Source organism: Polyodon spathula, chromosome 6, assembly GCF_017654505.1.
Source record: "Polyodon spathula isolate WHYD16114869_AA chromosome 6, ASM1765450v1, whole genome shotgun sequence".
NCBI lineage: Eukaryota > Metazoa > Chordata > Actinopteri > Acipenseriformes > Polyodontidae > Polyodon > Polyodon spathula.
In genome coordinates, this window is record NC_054539.1 from 16089863 (window position 1) to 16113856 (window position 23994).

At 36.3% G+C, this 23994-nt stretch overlaps 1 protein-coding gene across 19 annotated transcripts in view; it reads left to right on the top strand.

The window, feature by feature from the left end:
- Window positions 1-23994, top strand: part of LOC121316915 (protein 4.1-like) — a 99944-nt gene that overhangs the window by 37086 nt on the left and 38864 nt on the right. For 17 of the 19 annotated variants that reach the window (XM_041252273.1, XM_041252271.1, XM_041252274.1 and 14 more), the window contains exons 2-4: window positions 2113-2708; window positions 5870-6103; window positions 19765-19869. In XM_041252273.1, the coding sequence (XP_041108207.1) occupies window positions 2127-2708; window positions 5870-6103; window positions 19765-19869 (921 nt within the window). In that variant the 5' untranslated portion in view covers window positions 2113-2126. Of the gene's footprint in view, window positions 1-2112; window positions 2709-5354; window positions 5749-5869; window positions 6104-19764; window positions 19870-23994 lie in introns of those variants that run through there. The other 2 variants (XM_041252285.1, XM_041252284.1) reach the window with 2 other exon arrangements.

Consider the following 23994-nt stretch of genomic DNA (forward strand, 5'->3'; position numbering starts at 1 on the left):
ACAGTCCTTGGATCCCCAGCTCCAGTGAATTTGATTCTAAAAATGTAAATAAACGCTTACCCCTAATTTCAGCTTGAGCAGTACAATAAGCTTGCTCCCACAACTGTATTGTAGCGATGCTGACGGACAGTTTTTTCTGTAGATGCTGCTGTGCATTTCTCTAAATTCCTGCTGTATTGTTGCTTGCAGGTTAAATTCAAGGTTGTTTACAGTAGATGAGTGTGCAACCAAGATGTCTCTACAAAGTCAACTATCAAGCTACAAGCCTTTGCCAATATTTGGATCTTTATTGAGACTGCTTAATATATAAATTACCTTATATTGGTTTGCACCTCTAATAACAAGCATTGTGGTGGAGATATTTTAAGACACCAAGCTATTGTATTTTTCACCCAATTTAAAATGCACCCCATTCAAGCCCTGATGATTTAAAAAAATAATCTTCTTCTTTTTTTTTTTTTTTTTTTTTTTTTTTAAATCATCAGGGCTTGAATGGGGTGCATTTTAAATTGGGTGAAAAATACAATAGCTTGATGTCTTAAAATATCTCTGCGGGATTTTTCTGCACTGAAAGTTACAGATGTGCAGATGCAGCTTGGAAAATGCGCGTTTCCCACGATCCCACACTGAAATTCAAGCCCTGTGTGTGTGTTTCATACATACATACATACATACATACACACAGCCTCAAAACAGTTGATCACAAATTTAAAAAAATAAAATAAAAAATGGTTTCACATTACTAGCATGAAATACAATTAAAGCACTTGGAACAAACTACCAATAGTCCATATCCATAGCGATGCAGTCTAACAGTCTTCCTAAAGACATCTAGAGGTATATTTTAAATGATTTATTGGTATAGAACTTCTGACAGATATATCTGTTAGTGTTATGTACATAACCAGCCTGTTGGTTCATCAGTAATACTCAGAACTGTAGATACTGCAGTCCCAGTTTGGATTATCTGAAAAACACACTGTTATTTTGCAGTAAATTTAAGGTAAGAGTACTGTCCCTTCTGGCTATGCATTGTTTAAACAAGTCTGGCACATCTGCCATCAGCGCTGACCACACATTGATTAAAATCTGTCTGTGGCATCCAAAAACAGATTGTGTTGAATGAAATATTATTATACAAGCAACAGTACTGGGCTGATAAAGCTTTTTATACAGTACTAGCTTGTGAAGCGTGCTAAAACGTAACTCCTGTCACATGACCTCCTCCTAATGAGTTTGGAACATTTACACAGTACTTCACTGTGCAGAAGAATTAAGTTAATAGCCAAACTGCACTGTTAATTGATTAAGTGCACATGAAAATGGGAATATTCTACTGTTCCAACATGTTCCCAGCACAGTTAAAAAAGTCATTAAAGTAATGTTTTTGTGTTCTTCCCCATTGGGCTGTTTTTATTTTAGCCTGCAGTTCAGTACACAAAGTGACAGTTATTGAAAAGAAATTACAGCTGTACCAATGAATAGAGTTTTGTTATCGCAACTTTTACTGGTACAGTATTTTACAGCCGTGTTTCACATTTTCTTAAAGTTTCTTGTCCCATTCTAGGGAAAACATGTGCAAACGTTTTGGTGATGGTGGCAAGGAATTATGGAGTATATTTTAATTGTTTAGTTGCATTAGTTTCTGCATTAGTAACAGTAGTGTAGGTAGTTTTTAAGCTTTGGGGCACTGATTAACGTATTGCTCCATGTCTTTTGACACACCCTTGCTTTATGTATTTTACAATACCTAGGCCTACTGTTGTACAGTAATTCTGAATTTGAAGAGCAAATGTGTGGCATGGAGGAAGCTAACAAGGACCTGATGCTGTAAGTCATAATTAGTCAAGAGGTTGTGTGATTCAGAGATTAAAGAAAAGGGCTTGTAATCAGAAGGTTGCCAGTTCAAACCCTGGTTCACTCATTATGCTCCATCTTTCGGGTGAGACGTTGTTGTAAGTGACTCTGCAGCTGATGCATAGTTCACACACCCTAGTCTCTAAGTCTTCTTGGATAAAGGCATCAAATAAACAAATAAAAAATAATAATAATTTCAAAGTGATCCGTGGCATGTTGTATTAGTAATTTTATTTTTCTTCTTTACCTTGTCAGTGTAAACTGTGACAATGACGACTGAAACAGGTTTAGAGACTGAAGTAAAGAAGGAGCTGAAACAGACCGAGGAAGAGCCAGCAGCTCCGGAGCAGAAGACACAGGTGCAGGACGAAGCGGCACAGCAGCAACAGGTGGACCCGAAACAAGAACACAAAGGGGCTGAAAAAACAGAGGAGCGTTCAAATAACAAGGAGACGCTGCAGTCTGCCACTGCAGAGCAGCCTTCAGGCGAACAAAATACAGACACTCCCCCGTCGCCAAAGCCAGCTATCCCCAGTGCACAGACCAGCCCCGGGGTGAGCAAGAAAGGGAAGGAGCAGGCTGCAGGGAAGGGCATCTCTAGGTTCCTTCCCCCATGGCTTAAGAAGCAGAAATCTCAGAGCCAAGTCGAGCCCAAGGAGAGTCTGGGGAGAGAGGACCCGGTGAAAGAGGAGGGTTACGTTCAGGAGAAATCTGAGGAGGAGGGGAGGAAAATAGAGGTGGGAGGAGAGGACGGAGTAGACAAACCAGCTGAGGATCGACGCTCTCTGCCACAGGACAGTAAGGCAGATGAAAAGGAGGAGAAACATTCAATAAACAGCGCAAAGACAGAGGTTGGTTTTGTAACACTGACCTTTCTCTCCCTGGGTACTCTTTTGCTTCTGCAAAAGGAACTGTGTCAGTACCAAGGTATTTTCTGTGCTTTGGGGATAGTTACAATTCCATAAGTCAGTCGTGTACTACAGTATGTTAGGGACACAAAATATTGTGTTCTGTTTATAATATGTGGAACATATTACTCTCTGATTTTGGCCCAGTCAGATTTAAAACTTCATATATGTTTGCTGATAGAAATAGAAGATGTTGCCATTGAGGCCATGTTTTGAAAATGCTGACTATTAATTGCTTTCTTTCTCCTGATGTTCCTGTTGATGTTATTGCTAGTTCTTTCTATCTTCCTGCACTGTACTGTATTTCAAGTAGCCTATCCAGATCACAAATAGCACACTGGAATGCATTTGTATTCCTCAATAATGAATAACCTTCCTTATCTCAACTTCCTATTTTTTTGTTGGTTACCCCACTGCTCATGTTCTGTATCAGTGTCTGTTCTTGCAAAAAATGTCATTCCACATTAAATGGACCAATAGTCTCCACCTCACCATCTCAGTCTATTTTGATACATCATATGCATGTAACTGGAAGTGTTTTAGGAAGAATTCCAAACTATTTGGTCTCCCCTCTCCATTATTTTTCAAGTTACAGGCTATGTTCTATATACTGTATAATGTGAGGTCATGAAGAATGAAAATGAACATGTTGGCCATGTTTTGAAAGTATTCAAGATCTCTTCTTGATGCGCTCTGCACACAACTGCTTCTCAATTTAATTCTGTATCAACACATTACTTATTGGTGACCATAGGTGTTAATGTTTTTTAACCCTTTGCAGTCATTTTATTCAGTGTTTCTCAGGCGCGTCAGGTCCAGTTTTTATTTTCACACGCGCTGTTTATTTTACATGTGCTGTTTAATTTTTTTTTTTTCAGAGTAAAACAGGTTTAAAATGGCAAAAGGACATCGGTACTGTATCTCCAGCAAAGCCCCACCCCTTGTTTGCTGTATTTTTCACATACCTCTTTATAGACATGCATACTGATAAATCCTCTCCTTATCACTCATTTTATCACCAAACTCCTCAATAATGCAATCCAGGTCATTGTTTTATTACTATACCATCTCAAAAAGCTCGGCAAGTCCATGATATTCTTTGAGCGCTGGATGCTGAAGCAGCTATCTCCTTTGTTAGTGTCCATGTTACCTCTGTGGTGCATGGGGCTACAGTATTACTCAGATACGGCCCTTTTTTCTGCTTCATTCGGCTCCTATCGGTCTCACTCGGCCAATGAAAGGTTTTCTCGTTTTTTTTCCGGAGAAAAAACGACTAGAGACATGTGCTTTACGTTTTTTTGAAATACTGTAAGGAAAATAAAATGCATATTTTTCACAGTAGGCAGTTAAATACACGGTTTCAGTGAAAATCATGATGTTGTGAATTTCAGGGCCCTAGTAATAAGAATCTACAGTAGTTCTTGCTTTCAAGATGCTCATTATTCCATAGATTTTTTTAAATCTTTATTTGCACCTGAAATTAACAATCAGCAGAGAATAAGCCTATTCTCTCCATACAGCACAGAAAATATGTTTGTATTAAAGGATTCATTTCGATTTCTTCCTCATTTCAACTGTACGTACACCAGTGTTTTAAGTGGTAGTTGCAAGACCTACATTAGTGTTTAATTATTGCCTTCTGTCCAAGATCAGTAATACAAGACTGATAACCATAAGTATGAATGTGTGGCTTGGCTTTTCTGTATTTCTTCTTGACACCAAATTACATTTTATGATAAAGGAATTGCCCTGAAAATGCAACTATACATCATCAATAATGTAAAACAAGTAATTTCAACTTGCTACAGTACGAGAAGGATGATGTATTCTAAAGCTGTCTACAGTCAGCTCTGAGATCCGTTACCCAGATACATGTCAGTCGCGTTATACCGTCCTTGTATTAAAAATAAAATTAATCCCCATTATATACTATGTAACAAATTAATGCACTTACCCGTCACACGTAATTTCCGACACAGATACAAAGCCCATCTCATCAATGTTACAATTTATCTCAATATCTGTCACAGCCCACTTTCAAGCCCTGATGTATATTATATATATATCTATATATATATATATTATATATATATAATAATATTATATATAGCTATTATAATATATATATATATTAGCTATAGCAGATAGTCTGTTCTGCGTTCTAAGATGACAAAAACAACTAAGATCGCGTGTTTTAACAAAACATCTAGTGTCTAGATATATATTGTATATCAAGATATCTATATATATATATATATATATATAATATATATATATATATATCATATACATAATATCAATTTAGACACTGAAGATCTAGACTAAATCTGCGATCTTAGTTGTTTTTGTGCATCTTCATTTGCAAACAGACTATCTTGCTCCGCTATTTTAAAGAGAACATTACTATAAACCTTTGCAATGTTAGACGCTAATAGAAGTTGCCTAATTATAATGTAGTTTGCCACTGGCCAATTAATTCTGAATTTGTCCAGAAGATAAAGGTGTACTATTTTCAGTGAAATACATGTTTGAATAACTGAGGCAGATTGGAAGCCCAGAGTTACACTACAGCTGTTTTAATTTATTTAAATAATTTAGTACAACAGAACTTCTATGCAAAACCTAAATCTTTATGTGATGTAGCTACAATGGCATCCAAGATAACTAATAACTTTCTTTATTCTGTATCTGTGCCAAATTGCCTTTATTTTCCATTTTTGAAAATATTTATCCACCCTCTGACATCACCTCCTCTTTGGTGATTAAGTCAATGGAAATAATTGTGAAGGATGAAAACAGTTTGCTAATTTATTACATTGAAACTAGGAGACTCGTGGGCTGTTTCTTATTCTTCAAGTCCTGAGAGCTGAAGATACAGTAAGAGACTGTCAACAAAGAGGAGGACAACAGAATAAAATGGGGATCAGAAATGCTGATGGCTAGAGGGAGGGGGAAGGGACAAGCTTGAAAAGACTATATACTGGTACAGAAACAGACTCTTGGGTGCAAAACTATATTGCCCTTTTAGTTACACTATGTGTCATGGAAAGACCGTTTTTCACTTGAGTTTAGTTCCTGCTTGTTTTGTTTTTGTTTTCTTGTAGCCTGCAAAAGAGGAGACCAGAAAAGATACTTTGGAAAAAGACGCAGACTTGGAGGAGGAGGAGGACAAGAACGGAGCTGGAGAGGAGATTCAGAAGATGATTAAGGAGGAAGCGAAAGTTCAGAAACCTGAATTGAAGGCTGAGAAGTCTCCGGAGAAGCCACCCAAGAAGATGAAGACTGTGGTGTGCAAGGTCATGATGCTGGAAGGCACAGAGTTCCCCTTTGAGGTCGAGGTAGGATCACTACACCTGTTGCTTTAGAATTATTGTACATGTGCATGCCACCACTGCCTTCAAGTGAACTCCAATTAGCCCCTGTTCTGTTTACAACCTTTATTGATTTTACATTTTTGCAGATGTTTTCCTTTGCAGTAACAGGGCAAAAGGTATATATAATAAATGTTCATGTAACAGGGAGTTTGTGACCTGTAGATCGGTTAGTGGTAAAAAAAAAAAAAAAAAAAAAAAAAAAAACTTGGACACAGTTTGGATAATAGGGCAAATGTATTTTGTTTTCTAACATCTGATTTTTGTATCTGAATAAATGTCAAAAAATATTTGTTTGAGTATTTGTCCCAGCAGTAGTAATATCAGTAAACTTGACACAGGCCATAATACGCGATAAACATGGAAGAAGAGAAATTGATTCAGGAAGTGCAGCGGTATCTTGTGCTCTACGATTTGTTCATTAAGTTCATACAGACAACAGTAAAAAGGACAATGCCTGGGAGAACATTTCAGGCATTATTAATAGTGTCTGGTGAGTGACGCAGAAGAAGTATTGCAGCAACACTGCCTCTGTCAATGTCTTATGCTAGTACTAGCTGTCAATAAAAAATATGGGAATATTATACGGATATGGTCCCGTGAAAGTTTCTGGACGTGAAACGTTCTCCTTTGATGTAGATACAAAATTTAGGTTGCTTCGCTCACCCCTGTAAAACCACCTTGTGAACCGTGTATTTACGACATCTGACTGAGTTAAGCAGAAATTGTATTTGAAGTTTGCAGCTGAGATTTTATAAAATGTAATATTTGAATTGGGCATACATGTGAAAGATTTGAGTAACATTTTTAAACATTGTTTAACTAGCTTCATGTGTGATTTTATAAGTTTGATCCATCTGGTATAACGACAAGTTGCAAGTGTAGAAAAAGAAATTCAGAACTGACTTCAAAGTCAAATTCAAGTTTGCTTCTGAAAGCGGTAGAATATGGCTGAGAATGCCTCTGAGAGCATGTACCTACCCCAGAGCTTCAGGCAAAAGATTGTTTTTTCCCCCAGGAGTTTCAGTCAGAGTGATCATTGGCCACTTTCACCCATGAAGCTGTAAGCTTTCTCAAGTCCACTGTCACATAGTGTACACAGTTTTGCTTTAGAATGTCAGTCTCCATTCTAAAATATGCTCTCTATGTAGTGTTAATAATATTCTGACACTAACAGTTTAACTCTTGATATGATCACTATGACGTAGGGGCATGCTTAGCTCTGGTTAACTGGCCTGTGGAGATAACACTTTACAGGTCTGTAGTGTTGAAAGAGTCTAGATGAATTGCACTCCAGGTGAATGATTCTAATGTTGATTTTTAAAGTGCTGCCAGTTAGGCAGAGTAGTGGTTGCTTCTGAAAAAAATATATAAATAAAATAAATTAATTAAAACCAGGATGTCTTGATGTATGTGAAGTGCACAGGGTTTCAAGGTGACTGCTTTGTTTTTAAGTCTGTATTGTGCTTTTAGTGTGTATTCCTCTGCTGTTTTCACACAGTCTCTGGGTTTTGGAAATGACTTTCCTGTAACCGGAGCTGTGCTGGCATACCTCTTCTTTTGAAATGGGTCTATTGCAGTGTAAGAGTATGTAATTCTAGATTTATTCATTACCAATCCCATATTTGTTTTCTGCAAAAACAACAATTGGAGTTTGTGTGTGAAAACAAGAATAGTGACAAAGGTGTACTTAAGATCTTTATTTTTCTACAACATACAGTTGGTATCAACTGACATGGAGTGTGAAAACTAACAAACAACCTGGAACCAGTTTTCAGAATGATCCCTCTTTTCAACAGCATTTTAAAACTCATTTTGTATGTGTATAAGTACATTTTTTCACATTCTGAATGGTTTTGTAGATAAATGGCGCCCTCAGTTTTGCAGGTTTAAGAGCATTGTTTGCCAAAACCTCCTGACAAATAACACACTGGGGCTTTGGGTCATCCTCGGATCCAGTAAATGTAAATTCCAGTGCAAAATATTCTGGACTGTATTTGACACAGAGACTTTCTTTTCTTAGAAGGTGTCTGAGATTCATCAATTCCTGTTGTGGTTAAATATGACCGCGTCAAGAACAGATTGTATGTATTATTTCCAGAGGTAGTGTTAAGGGAATTTTCTTTCGACATATAGTCTTGAGATATTAAACCTTGAAATTAAACCTGAAATCATTCATTCACACTAGGGTACAGTTCACAACTCAAGCAACAAATACAGCCTTTGTTTGTTTCACATTAACTTCTGTTACTATACAGCTAACCTCTCCACAAATGTATAATATGGAAATAATAGGAATATTCCTTTATCGCTGACAGTACTGTAGCACATATGTTATATTTTTGAAAATAAATACAAAAACTGTGTTTTTTTTTGTTTTTTTTTGTTTGTTTTGTTTTTACCCTGAACCGTGAAAACAAGTAGCAGAATCAGAGCACAGGTTACAAAGATGTGCATTTACATGAGTCCTGGTCACATAAATGCACAAGACAAATGTGCTTTCATAATGTGTAACAGTTATTTAGTTTGTGTTTTGTTTCACATTAGAAATCTGTTTCAGTTAATGGCGATTTAATATAATTGGTTAAAAACACCCGATACAAAAATGGAAACACTAGAAATGTTTGCTCGGTTCATTTGGACTCCACTCCTTTCCCACTTAAAAAAATAAATAAAAACAATACAAAAAACTAAAACAAAACCACCTTTCCCAGTGCAGCTGGGCAATGTCCCTCCTTCCTGACTTGTATCTATCATTGATTCGTTCTGAATATTTTAAACCCACCCCAACTACTGACTGGCAACAAATTCTCCATTTTTATTGGAGATTCCGCTTGCGAGATTTAAAACGAAATTAAAATTACAGTAGAAGGGTTGTTTGCAGGATTTAAAGTTATATTAGTTAGTGAGAATTTAAAACAGAATTACAAATTGTTGGCAAAATGTAAAAAAAAAAAAAAAAAAATGCCTAGACACACAAAAATCCCAGAAGAATGTGCCTCTGATCATAAGAATTTTGTTGTGGAAGACAGCAAAGGAAAAAAGCTACAACAAGTGTGCAAGTACTATTGAGTTACGGTTGTTGACAGAAAAAATACCCAAGCATTTTGGAAAGTAACCGAAAACAACCTGAAACATTTCCTAAGGGTGATCCAGCAAAAAAAGTTTGAGAACCCCTGTTTGTAAGAAGCTGGTTCGCCTGCTTCCCAAGCATCTACCTCCAGGACGTAAAAGACCGGAACAGCTGGATGCGTCCACTGCCAGGGGTGATGATCAGGACCGGCCGATGGCCGATTGCCGTGGAGGCTCTAATAGGTTCCACCGCCCTGTGCAGAGACAGAAGCAGCAGGACAAGCCACAGGCTAAGCAGCAACCTTAGGAATTTGCTGCCATAGGCCCAGGGCTCTTCTTCAATGAGCCATCTGGACTGTTGGTATCCGTGCACAACAGACATCTGGGTGCTTAATACCGTTCAGACCAGCTACTCGCTGCAGTTCAATCTGGGTGCTTACTACCATTCAGACCAGCTATTCACTGCAGTTCAATCTGGTTAGTGGCCTCAGACTGATCTTTGGCCTCAACCTGAGCCAGAGGAGGTTCAAAATGTTGACAGTGCAACAGCTGCTGCAGTCCATCAGTCTTTATTCACATAATAGCTCATAATGGTATCTAGAATATTTTGTACTAAACATTGTGAAGCCTGGAGCAAGTTTATAATAAGTGCACAGTTCTAACTACAGCAACATGTCAGGCAGCAGTTGGAGTACATGCAGGGATCAAGTACAAATGGAGAACTATTACTGTAAATCCTTGTTACAGTACATTATAAAGAGAGCTTTATAGCTTAGCATTGAGAAAATTCACTTAAAGATTTAAAACATACCCTTTGTGAGCTCAGTGGCAGTAAGTACTGTTAGTACAGTAGGATATGTGACAGTTTCTTGGCTCCTATCTTTGAAACTCAGAATCTGACAGCTTTAATGTGGGTTACCTGTATGGCTCGACAGTTTTAATTATTGTGATATTAGTGACTCTCTTGATTTTAATAGTTGCATTGGTTATGTGTATTTCATTTTGATATAGCTAAAGTGGTTTGTTTTATTACAGGTTGCTCTTTCCAGCTTTAGACAACTGTGAAGCCAGTAGGCTGTGGATGATGTGCCCAGGGAATTCAGGCTTTAAGATTTCAGTGCCTCTGTGCTTCGTTACATTTGTTAATACAGCAATTGAAGTACTTCTCTGTATTTTTGACAACTTTTAGATTAGTACACAGAATAAGATAGTTGCTATTTTATGTCTTTGGGTTTAGGATGCAGTCAGACTGGATTACAGATCGTTAGTGTTCTACGCATGCAATAAACAAGAACTGCTCCTCTCAAATGTCTAGGCAGTCAATATGTCGGTCTGTCAGTGTTTGACATTATGGTGGAGCTGAGATTAAGATAGGCACCGAGGGCAACTGTGCTGGAATAATATAATGTGTGCAATATCTTTATTTTTTTTATAGCGCCTTTCAAGTAGGCTGTGAACTGTGCATTATATGCAGAGTCGCTTGCACTAGGACATTGATTTAAGGTCTCATCCGCAGGATGGAGCACAAGGAGGTTAAATGATTTGCTCAGGGTCACACAGCGAGTCAGTTGGTGTTAGAGGTGGGATTTGAACCGGAAACAGTCTGGTTACAAGCCGTGGACTTTAACCACTGGACCACAAAGCCCCCTCTAATATGACAATGGGATATATAATTAGGCAGAAGAGATGGAAAAATAAGGATCCCATGAGATGGTAGGATGCTTAAACACGGACCCTTTTTCTGCATCTCGCTTGCGCAGGGATTCGATTGGTGCTTGCTAAATGGATGTGACATTTTGCTTACCTCATGAAAGTGGCGGAAGTACAGTTCTCTGTAGAGGCCTGTCTAGCTGCTGGGGTTTTAAAACCCTGAAAGCGGAAGATTAACACTGTCTCATTTAGAGATTAACTTGGGTTTAAGACTACAGTGTACCAGTAAGAAATTATGAAAGTAGGGCCTTCTGTGTTTTATGTAAAAAAAAATTTAAAAAAAATAAAAAAAAAAAACTGACGCTGTCCACTGTGACTTATGGAAGAAGGGGTTCCTGAATTTTTCTCCTTTCAAAAATGTTTGTGATAGTGGTAGCATTTCATTCAGTGTAACTAAGTGTAAGACTAAACTTTTTATTGTAATTTTTTTATTACAGCTGTACCGATGTAGTGTTTATTATACTGTGTGTAGACTCTTCTCTGTATAGGGCATGCCAAACTTTTGCTTGTACCACAGTTTTTCTCTACTCCCTTGACGATTTGATAATCCTGATTAAATTAATATATCTTCAGGCCATGTGTTTGACTTGAAATGTAAATAACCTTGCAGTATAACAAATTTTAAACTCTGTACAATTGTATTTAATCATATGCTACACTAATAGCAGGACAGACTGACAGACAGGCTTGTAATACCTAGTAAACAGAAGGCTATTACAGTTTAAAACATGTACATACTTCTGATGTTGAGCAGGTAAAATTATTGCACTGTTGTTCCAGGAATATAATAAAACCTACTGTATAGATGGAAGTGCCAAACATAACTAATTTAAGTTTAAACATTTTTGTGACTTGAAAGTAGGTTTCTGTTTTGAATAAATGTTTTGGAAGCCTTTACACAGTACCACAGTTAACACTCTGTATAATTATGCATAATAAAATGCACTAGATAGTACAAAGACTGGGTGATAATAATTTTTATTTACTGTAATGAAGTATTTCTTCCAAAGAATGGTGACCATTGCCAGCACTCACATGATATCAAGTTCTTGACCAAGCTTGATAGTGTTTGTAAATATCAAACTTGTTTTAATCTGAAATGCAATTTTTGTTCTGTGGTTTTTGGAGCAAATTAAAAGCATTTAGTTAAACCTATAGAGCATGGATATTACTGCAAGAGCAATTAAGTACTTGCATGATCTTTTATGTATTTAAAAATTCAGTTCAATGCACAAAATGACTGCCCACTGAATATCTGTGTTTTAAATTTAAAATAACATATGGAATGTCTCAATGGAAAAAGGACTTTAAGGACTTCATTCCATGTATTGACTCCTATACAGTAAAATCAGCTCAGTTAAATAATATATACTTTCTTAAATATAAAATACATTTTTAAACATGGTGTTTTTCCCTAAGCTGTCATGCTGTACATTGAATGAGAACATGCGGCACTGTTTAGCACAAATTGTGCTGAAGTCAATAGTACCCAGTCCTGGCTCTAGTTTATTCCACTCCGCCTAATTCAATTAAGCATAATTCCCGATATATCTGTGTGCCGCCCCCCCCCACCCACACCCACACCCAGCAGTAATTCCATATTTAAGATTATGGGACACTGTGTCTCTCTTTAAAGTAATTATCAAACTTATCCACACAGTGCTTAACAAAAATAATAAAATTAATAAATGAACATAATGTACATCTATATTTTGTGGAATCAGCGAAAAGGTGCATTATAGGTAATCCAGCTGTTCAGTAAAAGACCACACAAAGGCAGAACAAAGCAGCTTCAAGTTGCTAAAGAATATATTCCTAGTAACGGTAATTACAGTAGGAATGTATCACCTGCCTTGCATAGTCTCCAGTAAATTAATGTTTTATTTTATTCTGACTTGACCAAGTGACTGATTTCCAAAATGCACAAGACAGTTACATGATGCAGCAGTCAAAAATGGTGTGGGAATCGGCTGCGAGAGACAGAGAGAGGGATTGTTGTTCAAAACTCGGACAATCCCTCTATCTGCAATTCAGTTGCAGGTGGCTATCATTAGGGTACCAGCAATAGTAGCCTCAATACGTGGCAATATTCTAGTGGGTCTGTGGTGTATACCAAAATTGTACTTTAGGGGAAAATGCAGCTAAAAAAAAGTTAGCCAAACAGGCGGCTGAACACTGCTTCCATTAAAAGGGACTCCCATGAGCTGTTTTTAACTCTTTCACAACTGTGACCATGTCGTCATAAGATCACTCGCCAATGAAGGGTTTCAAAATGCTGTTTCTCATACCTGGCTCATCAGCCTGGAGGTGTATCGGTGGGTGTTTTCTATAGCAAGACACTCTTCTCTCTGACTGCCATTCCATGTAAGCATGCACAGCCAGCAGCATGTCTCACACAGAGTGCCTGGCTTTCTTTTAGTGTTTCAAACAGTTCATAAAATAAAAACAAAACACACACACACACTCAGCTCTGCCACAGGTCCCTTTTTTCATTTTTACCAAATAAGGGACCTTTTCAGATTGCTACACACTGACACACAGTGTTAAGCTCTCATGTGTACTGTGGAATTGATTTGCTTTATTGACCTGTGACTAATTAGTTGAAAATTAAAGTTTTAAAATAACCTTGTGTGAAACATAAATATATCAATAAACATCAACTGGACCAGTTGACAGTTAGGGTGTTATTTAAAAATAACTATCCAACACATTGGACATTACCTGCTAGTTTATTTATTGTAACTACAGTTACATGTCAAGTGTCCTGAGTGAAAGTGACGGCAAGGTCGATTATCTAGTACAGTCATGCTAATGAACCACTTTGTTGGATGGGAAAATAAAGCACGCAATATTATGGTAGAAAAAATAGATGTTCCTGTCTAAGGGTAAATATATTCCTTTGATGGCTGGAAGAAAAAGAAAACTATTATTTGATACTGTCAGGCTGTATTTTTGTTAACAAGCATTCTGTGAACACTTCTGCCAGTGAAACAGCACTATCATCACAGGCATTGTGGAGATGTCTACTAAACCCATGTTTTCTGCACAAATAAAATAGTCAACGTGAAGTACGTTGCTTTCCAAGTCCATGTATCAGTGTGGTTCTCAAGAATATGAGTCAATGGACTTGTCTGGCCACAACGTTCTTTGGGGGATCAACCCGAATTCTTTCCTAGTGTTACAATCGATGACATCCATTGCTACAAGATGTGAAACCAGCCTCTCGACTCTGTACACGTTTTGTGTTTGCATGGCTGGCCAAACTCTATGAACTTAATTTATTCATGTTTACTGTATCGCCATTCATTTCAGGCAAGGTCACGCACGTATGTATGCTGCTTAAATGCCTGATCATGTGATTTATTTTTTTGGTAAAGAGACAGAAACCTTATTAAGCACTTTCATATTACTGTCCAAAAACAACATCTGACCACTTATTTTCCTATTTAACCATTCATGCAACACTTGCATGTAAAGTAAGCAATCAGCTGTGAGCTGTAATCATGTTGCTATGGTATTATTTACAAAAATAGAAGGTACATTATGTTTGGTAATTGTATATGTTAATTCTTTAACAAGATTATGTAAGAGAAGCCAGGCAAACATGCATATTTTTCAATACAGAGCAAAATGGGGGAAGAAAACACTGTACATAACAAAATACAGGCTATATTTAATGGAACTGTGGATTGTCGTGAAAAATCTTACTTATTTGTTCGTCTATTTTAATGCAAAACCAGTTGGATATCATTTTAGGTTTGTTACATCCTAGCACTATAGAAATTATAGATCATTTTCTAAGAGGTGCTCCGATTTATTTTATTTATTTTACAGGACATCGGGACTTTCTCTGAAATTTCAAACTCCGGCGTCCTGTGTAAACCATACAATAAACCATTCAGTAAAACCCAATGATTGGTCATAACCAAATTGGGGATCGGGGGGAAAATACAATAAATGGATGCTTTGACCGCTGCATTGGACATTATGTATGGCAATACATATCACTCAATGGATGAAATAGTTATTCTAACCTTTGGAAAAGAAGGTACAACAAAATGAGTTATTTTCACCAGGTTCACAGTTTACAAAAACGCCTTCTCTGGCCGCAACGTTACATTTCATTTTGATTGTGCCCACTTTTCTTGATGAAAACAAATCCATGTCTGGGAGGTAGATGTCCCCTGCTTTTGACCAACTCTGAGGACACCTGATTTTTAGTCCTGTGCATAACCAAAAAAAACTGTGATTTGTAAAACTTGTCAAGATGGACCTACTGGGGGAAGTGCAAATATATTTTGTGAAAGTTTAGCATATTCTGTGCCGTAGATGTGGAAATAATGCAGTGTGGTGTTTCTAGATGAAAGGGCATGACAGAATGCAAAGGGGGGCCCTGTGGGGTAAATGGAAGCTTTAACGGCCTTGGAGGAAAGTTGGTTGGTTAAAAGCCAACTTCAGTGACAGTTGCTCCCATGAGTGCATGAATGTTCCATTTTCTCTCAGTAAAGTGCTGTGTTAAATTTCCTGACTTGCTGTGTCTTTTATAATTGACCCGCATTTGACTTTTGGGGAATCTGACTTCCTGGTTAAAATTGTTATTAATGATATGCTCTATATTGTGTACAAAGGAGTTTTTCAGCAACTCTGATATTTTGTAAGAAAACAGATTTCAGGGGGCTAACTAATGTGTTTACCCTGATAAGTGATTTTTTTTTTTTTTTTAACCCATTTGGTACGGCAACAAAAAAGCTACTGACTAAAAATAGCTACAGTTTAAGCTAACAACCCGTTTACAGGAATAGTCTGTCTCGAGGCAAAACAAGACATTTAATTTCATTCACATGTGTGTACAAAATACAACATTAATGTATTGACTTGTCAGCCTGCTGTGTTGCAAGATGTTAATTTTGTAGTTAATATATTTTATCAACAATGATTATTTATAAACCAAATAGGAGATGTGTAAATGTCAATATTTACAAACCACCAAGAAATTTTTGTATTTTTAGGCTAGGTCATTTATTGCTTATAAGAGATTTAGTTCCTAATGCCCTTTGTCCTCCACTCTGTTGAATGACAATGACATTTATCCCTTGGAACACAAAAAGCAATAGTGGCATTAGGACTATTTTTTGATTCTAATTACCTCTGTCGTGCATATTTACCTTGTGTATCTAGGATTTGTCACAACTGTGTCCACGTGAATTACCATTAAAGAAAATACCCATTATAGCTCATAATGTAATTATTAACCATAATAAACACAATACATCAATAAGAACTAGCGATTCTGGCATAATTATCCCCAGATTCATGATTCATGAGATTAACAATTAATATTATGTATGTTTAAGTATTTCAAATCAATCATAAACGTGTATTTAAGACAAAAACAAACCTAACAATCCAAATTATTAAATGTATTCATATTCTCAACGGAAGAAGAATAAAGGTTAGGCTTCATAGTTAAAAACATATGTATAAAGAAGAAACAAAGGAAAACATTCAAGGAAAAGTAATGCATTGTTAAATGTTCATAATGAATCCTTGATGTGCTCTTTAGTCATAGAGTTTTGCATTAGTGAAGCAGTCTTAATGGTTCATCATGGATTGTTTGGTTCAGTCACACATTACGTATACGTGTGCTAGCTTCCAAGTAGCTAAGTACGCTTGTACAATGTTCCAGCATCTAGTTGAGTAGACGCACATTACGTATTGTGACGATATCAATAACATGGCTTTAGTTCCGTTACTTGTAAACACAATATAAGTTTGATACTTATTCTGTTGGTGCGATGTTTAAAAGTCTTAAAAGTCTTTAACATGGTCGTCCTCTCTGTAGAAGTTAGTTGTGCAGCAGCGCAGTGCAGTATCTCCTTGAAGTCTTTAGGCAAAAGCATTCATTGTTCCGGAGGGAGCCCATCTTCTCCATGACAGCTTTGAAGTTTACATCATTGCGTCTTCGTTGAAGAACTTCGGAGTTTGAGTTGAGAGCGATTGGATGTTTTGAAGAACGAGCGAATCCAGAGAGAAAGAAAATCCTTATTTTGAGTTTAATTAACACTATGTGTAGGTGTTCCCTTGTACTGTAAACAAGTCCTTGTCGATTCTTCCATTGGTTCACAGTATTTGATAGAAAGTTACGTGTCACACAAAAAGTGTGTGTTAGAAATGGAATGTGTTCACCTATTTTGTTATCAAAGAATTTTACATTTATCATTTAAACCTCCTATTCAATATAACTTTAGTTACATACATTCATTAGAGGAGGATATAAATTTAAATTTAATTCTCTGTACAAAATTATGATTACAAGCGTATAAAACACATCATAATACAATCAAAGGATAATATTCAAAAAAAGTTATTAATTTATAATATTAATTTTAAAACACAATAAACCCTTAAAATAACTATTAAACTTGTCTACAAGTTATGTAATTAAAAATGATTCTTAAAGCATTTTAACTAACAACACAATAATGGTACAACTGCACTGTAGCTTGGCAAGTTTTATGACACCTTAGAAGAGACTAGACAATCAGATACGATTTTGGAAGGCGAGCTTCAAAGAGTTAACTCAGTTTTTGACCTGTGCCTTTGTCTAATCAACAAGCTTTGAAGTAGATCTGGTTAAGAATGTTCTGGAATCGGTGTTAACAACCCAATCACCACAGAATATCACACAGTCAAGGGGCTGAATTAAATGCTCGGATACATTGTGAAAAGTGTTGAATTTAAATCAAGGGAAGTAATGTTAAAACTGTACAATGCATTAGTAAGACCTCATCTTGAATATTGTGTTCAATTCTGGTCACCTCGCTATAAAAAAGATATTGCTGCTCTAGAAAGAGTGCAAAGAAGAGCGACCAGAATTATTCCAGGTTTAAAAGGCATGTCATATGCAGACAGGCTAAAAGAATTTAATATTTTCAGTCTTGAACAAAGAAGACTATGAGGCGACCTAATTCAAGCATTCAGAATTCTAAAAGATATTGACAATGTCAACCCAAGGAACTTTTTCGACCTCAAAAAAGAAACAAGGACCAGGGGTCACAAATGGAGATTAGACAAAGGGGCATTCAGAACAGAAAATAGGAGGCACTTTTTTACACAGAGAATCGTGAGGGTCTGGAATCAACTCTCCAGTAATGTTGTTGAAGCTGACACCCTGGGATCCTTCAAGAAGCTGCTTGATGAGATTCTGGGATCAATAAGCTACTAACAACCAAACGAGCAAGGTGGGCCGAATGGCCTCCTCTCGTTTGTAAACTTTCTTCTGTTCTTAAATATCTGAGAAATGCTTATATTAAAATTAATTTAACCATGAATTTCTTTGACACCTCATTACAATATTGTGAGTGTAGTATCATTTCTAGGGAGCGATTTATGACAGCTTTCAAGAAATAAACATACCACAAATATCTTGCTTGCACCATAAAATGGGACAAAAATCCTTCAGTGTCTTTTTTTCCATCTAGCAAGTGTTGCTTTTGTTCTTTGTGCTTTTTTTATTTGCTCCCAGTGCAGAGGATACATAGCCCGAGGAGGTAGCGTGTTAGTCTCCTTTGTGGAGTTTGATTCATGTCAAATTGTTGTACAATACCATTAGTGTCAAAGGACCTACACAGAGATAGTTGATGATGTTTGTGGGGATTTACTGCAGTGTTAAATTCTGCCTTGTTAGCAAATACATGAATTCTTTAAAGGCTGCCAAGCAGCCAAAATGTCATTGATGAATGCCACTGAGAGTAAGTGGGTGTTGAATTCCTCAGGGATTTGAAAATAATGTGCTTCCCTGCAGCTGATGACGAAAGTGAAATTGGAGGGTGATTTTTGAAGTCTTCCACTACTGTACATACTGTAAAGGGGCTTAACTTTATTGGACGAAGTTAGGGGGAGAAAAATGTTATCTCCAGTGACGGCTCTTTGGCTTTAGTCTGCCAAACCTCTGATAAACCGTACAATTGCAATTATGTGTGTAAAACCTTTTTGGGTTACCTTTTTAAAATATGTCCCAAGTACATTTCATGTATGTTTAAAATATTCAACTGTTGGGACTGTTTGAATTGCATGGAGTACCCTAACACTGTAGTGTGCAACTGTAATGTACTGTAATTGCGAATGTGCATTCAGTGTTGGGAATCCGTTATAATGTTTGTTCTTCTGTATTATTGATGCAACAGGGATTTCAGTCATTAATTGGGCATGTAGTTTAGATTCATGGTGCCTGTGCTCTTGGAGCATAATTGAATGGCAGTTAATGTAGCTGGCAGAGAGCTGATGTAGAAAGCATATTTCACAGCTGAGACTCTATACTCTTCATTATCCAACATACGAAGCACTGTCATTGAACTCCTCATTCACTAATAGGGAATGACTAATCAGTTCACCTCTGGAAGCTGTTGAGACTTATTATTATCAAGACATATCATTGGTTATGTAGCCTTTTTTATAGACAGTATAGTGGTATCCTACACACTGAAGACTCACTGTAGCAAAATATGAGGGCCTTCGCACACATTGTATGATTCATTTCCAAGTGAACCAAACCAAGTAACGAGGGAGGGGCAGAGAATCCCAAAGGTTGTTTGTAATTGACCGAGGCCATCGCCTCTAGTAGCCTCTGTTTAATTAATTTGGTGCAAATTATAATTGCAAGCCAGTTTTGCATATTCCACACATGTCTACAAACTAACCAAAGCAAACTTCAGTTTTCATGAAATGTGGAAATGAAAGGTGTGTGATAGGGCCCTTTTTAAAAAAATCTTTGATGTTGTAAGAAAAGTTCCAACAATTAATTCAAATCAAATGTTATGTCTTTTTTTTTCTTGTCTGTCTTTTAGAAACGTGCAAAAGGCCAAGTGCTATTTAACAAAGTATGCGAGAATCTTAATCTGTTGGAGAAGGACTATTTTGGTCTGACATACAGAAGTAACAATGACCAGAAGGTAAGAGAAATTTTGGACCTTTTTAAATATTTCAGGACTTCCCACTACAAACTATTATTTGACATGCCTTTGATGCAGAGAAAGCTGGTTCTTTTTGGTACCATTTCTCAAGAGCAGTGTCTGGGGTGCATGTTCCTACACTATGAATTGACCACAACTGATCCAACTACTGTTCACTGTATTTTTGTAGATGGACCAGCTCAATAATGTTGGACGGCATTTCACAAGAGGGTTAAACAATGATACCAAATGGCAGTGTTTCAAAACGTGTAAACATCAGGCTTTACCATGTGTTCGTATTGTGTTCAATCCTAATATGATATTTAAGGTATCATTATAGAATTGATTTGTTTAATGTTTATTTTATTTAATACAGAAATATGTTTAAAATACTGTAGAAATTAAAACTAAGCAGTGACATGGCGTTATCATTTTGGTCCACAGATGGTTTAAAATAGATTGCATGCGTTAAAATCAAAAGTACAGTTAACAGGAAGAAGTGGTATTTGAACAGTTCAAACAGGAAACAACAAATTTACAAATACAAAGTGTTATGTCTTTTGCTCAGATGAATTATCAAAAAGCAACAACATAGGCCCAACATGCAGCCTGCGGCTTTCCTACAACCCTTCGCCCGATCTCTAGTTATGCCGACCGGGTTGTCCTACATTAATTCAGAATATCAATTAACTGTAAGAATAGCTTAGTTTTATTATATATATATATATATATATATATATATATATATATATATATATATATATATATATAATATATTTTTTTTTATATAACGTATTGAAAGCAGAAACAATGCAAATGAGTTTATGTGTCATTTACTCAAATATACAGTACTTTGGTCTAATGAAACCAGATTATTTATATATTATATAATATAAGATTTAATAGTATCATTTTAAACTTTTGTTCCTCAATACAAAACGGTTTTAAAATTTGTCAAACATGTTGTAGAAAATTTAAATATAAACCTTGATTTAATCTGAGTTAGTAGTTAATCTACGTTGGTGCAATCAACCCTAAAGGTAGTATTTACCAGAATATCAATTATTTGTATACCCTTGTACTGCACATCCAGACTGGAGACATTAAAAAAAAAAAAGAGAGAGATACAGTTGAAGTCAGAAGTTTACATACCCCAATGGAAATTTTATAATTTCTAGAAAACAAATAATTATAGGGGAAATCTTTTGTAGCAAGTTTTGCTTTTATGGATGAGGAAAAAAGTTTGTGTACAATTTATTTATTTACGCAATCAAAAAATGCTAATTGAAAAGTATTCTTACCCCGACAAGGAAAATGGAATTAATAGCTAGTTGAGACACCTTTAGCAATAATAACCTCTTTTAAACGATTAGGATATTTTGTCAATGCGCTTTTGTCACAATTCTTTAGTGATTTTTTGACAATTTTTTAATGTGAAATTGTTCTAGTTCATTTAAATTCCAAGGACTTCTGTTGCGCACAGCCTTCTTTAACTAATTACAAAGATTCTCAATCGGATTTAGATTGGGACTTTGACTAGGCCATTCCAGAACCTTGATTTTATTCTTCTTTAGCCATTCTGAAGTAGATTTTGATGTGTTCTTTGGATTGTTGTCGTGTTGGAACGTTCAGTTTTGTAGCGGAGGGTTTCAGATGATTGACCAATGTCTTTTGGTATGCTATGGAATCCATTTTACCATATATTGGAACTAAATTTCCTATGCCATTGAGAAAAAAACAGCCCCATAGAAGGATATTACCACCTCCATGCTTGACAGCAGGTAGGGTGTTCTTTTCTTTGTACTCCTCACCAGACTTTCTCCAAATGTGAGGACTATCAGTGTGACCAAATAGCTTGTTGTTTTTTTTTTTCACTCCACAAAACCTTTGACCAGAATTCATATCGATATTCAATTTTCCCAAATTAGCAATGGTCACTAAAAAAGAAAGGAAATAAGCGCCCACTGAAAAATAACTATTAACTTGCTTTTGGTTTTGATACGTTGATTTAACTCTTTGGATGCAAAAAACAGTCAGAAGGAACGCGGTTTACACGTAAGAAATGATTAAAATGTACCGGACTCAATCTGACTCTTGATTTCGTTGATCATTCAAATGCCTTGTGACGTTTTCCTAAGTGGCTTTTTCCTTGGCCTGCAACCATTGAGACCTTCACCATGCAATACTCGACCTATTTGAAATCCCCAGTCCCACTTGCAGTGCCTTTTTCCTTGGCCTGCAAATTGATTACCTTGGCCAATTCTGAACCTTCCAAAATGTAAATCCAACTGTTGGAGCATTCATTCTTGGACACTTCATAACCTTTAAAGTCGGATGGTATTTTTAGTGGAAATGCTTTAATCGTTGACCCAGAACAATTTGAAGGAAGGATTCAAAGCATTAAGGCAAGCTTATATTATCTTTGGCAGTCAATCTCTGACTCTTATTAACCTTCCTCACAATTCCTATACTTGTTCTTGGAGAAAGAACCATCTTTTTTTTTTTTTTTTCAGACCGAGGGAACATTGTGACAGAACTATGAGTCTCTTGTAATTTGTGATAATAGAAACAATAGTTGGAATTGGGATACTCAAATGTTTGGAAATCTTCATGTATCCTTCTCCATGTTTATGACAATAATTTTTTGCTATGGCCTTTGGATAGTGCTTTTACTTTTACCCATATTGACTTTTTGGTAATTGCAGCAGTCATCCTATGCCTGACCCTTTTATACTGTTCACCTACAATCCAGGATTTTCTAGACTTTTCTAGAATTGGGTTCCGCATTATCATTATGAAATACTATCATAGCATCAAAGGGTATGATTACTTTTGAATTAGCATTTTTTGAGTTTTACAACAAAATTGCTCAAATAGATAATTATAGACGTTTATTTCTTGTAACTTTTTCCTCATCCACAAAAGCAAAACATTTGCTACAAGATTTTTCCTAAAATTCTTTGAGAAATGTCTAGAAATTATAAATATCTATCTGTCTCTCTCTCTCTCTCTCAAGAAGAGAAAATTGCATACTTGGATAATATTTGCATGGTGTCACATGGTGTATCAATCCCTTTGCTTCAAAAAATGCAGCCCATTCTCTGTATACTGTTAGACTCAGCTTACCATCTAAAATGGTATTTCTTTTTAAACGGTATGTAATTTCATGTTGCGGTATGAATCCTTTAAATGACAGAGTTATGTCTGTCAAGGAATCGCGGAATATTATATTGTTAAAATCAGTGTGACGAAATCCTAAAGAGACATTTGTTATGAGAATGTCACATGCCAAATATTGCATGTCATATGGTTTGTTTATTTTCTTTTTAATTACATTTTTCAGATTTCTAACTATCTGAACTATGTCACACAACATAGGCATTTTCTATGCCTTTTATTTAACATTTTCACTGTGTAGCTTGTTTCCTGCCAACCCACAACATAGAGAATGAAACAAAAACACATCTCTGAATGCTGAAATTGGGTTTTAAATAGAATTGATATTTCTGATAACAAAGGTCACTAATGGCATGATTTTACCAACAGTGACGGTAGGAAAGGAGAATGCTTTTTTATTAATTTACTTATTTGTTTGTTCATCTTGTGGTTTCTTGGCTTGGTAATAATCCACACAGTGTCTGTTGTTCCACCCATTAAGGTTAAGGTTTGACATCTCGGACATTGTTGGATGTAGAAGGCATTCCTTTTTCCTTTTTCCTTTTTTTTTTTTCATTTCTCTGTCGAAATATGAAGAACTGATTGTGCCCTTCTATTTTGGCATGAGCTCATGCTGATGCAGCTTTTACTGCCTTGCCTGTTGCCTCCTCAGATTAAAATGCCACACATCTCTGACTTTCCTAAATGCTATTTTCTCCTCATATTTGTTCAGCGATCACAGGCCTACATTTAAGAGACAGATGTTGTGCTCAGCTGCAGGGCGTGGAAGCTGCATGCAAAGCAAACCCAAACAGAACTCAAACAGATCAGCATTGGTACCATTAGGTTCATCTCCGAAGGCCTGGCATATATTGTATTTACTTAACTAGACATGCTGGGAAAAAGGATGCCGTGTAGGTCCACTTAAATTATTTTATACTATAAAGTATTTTTAGCTGGGAGAGAAAC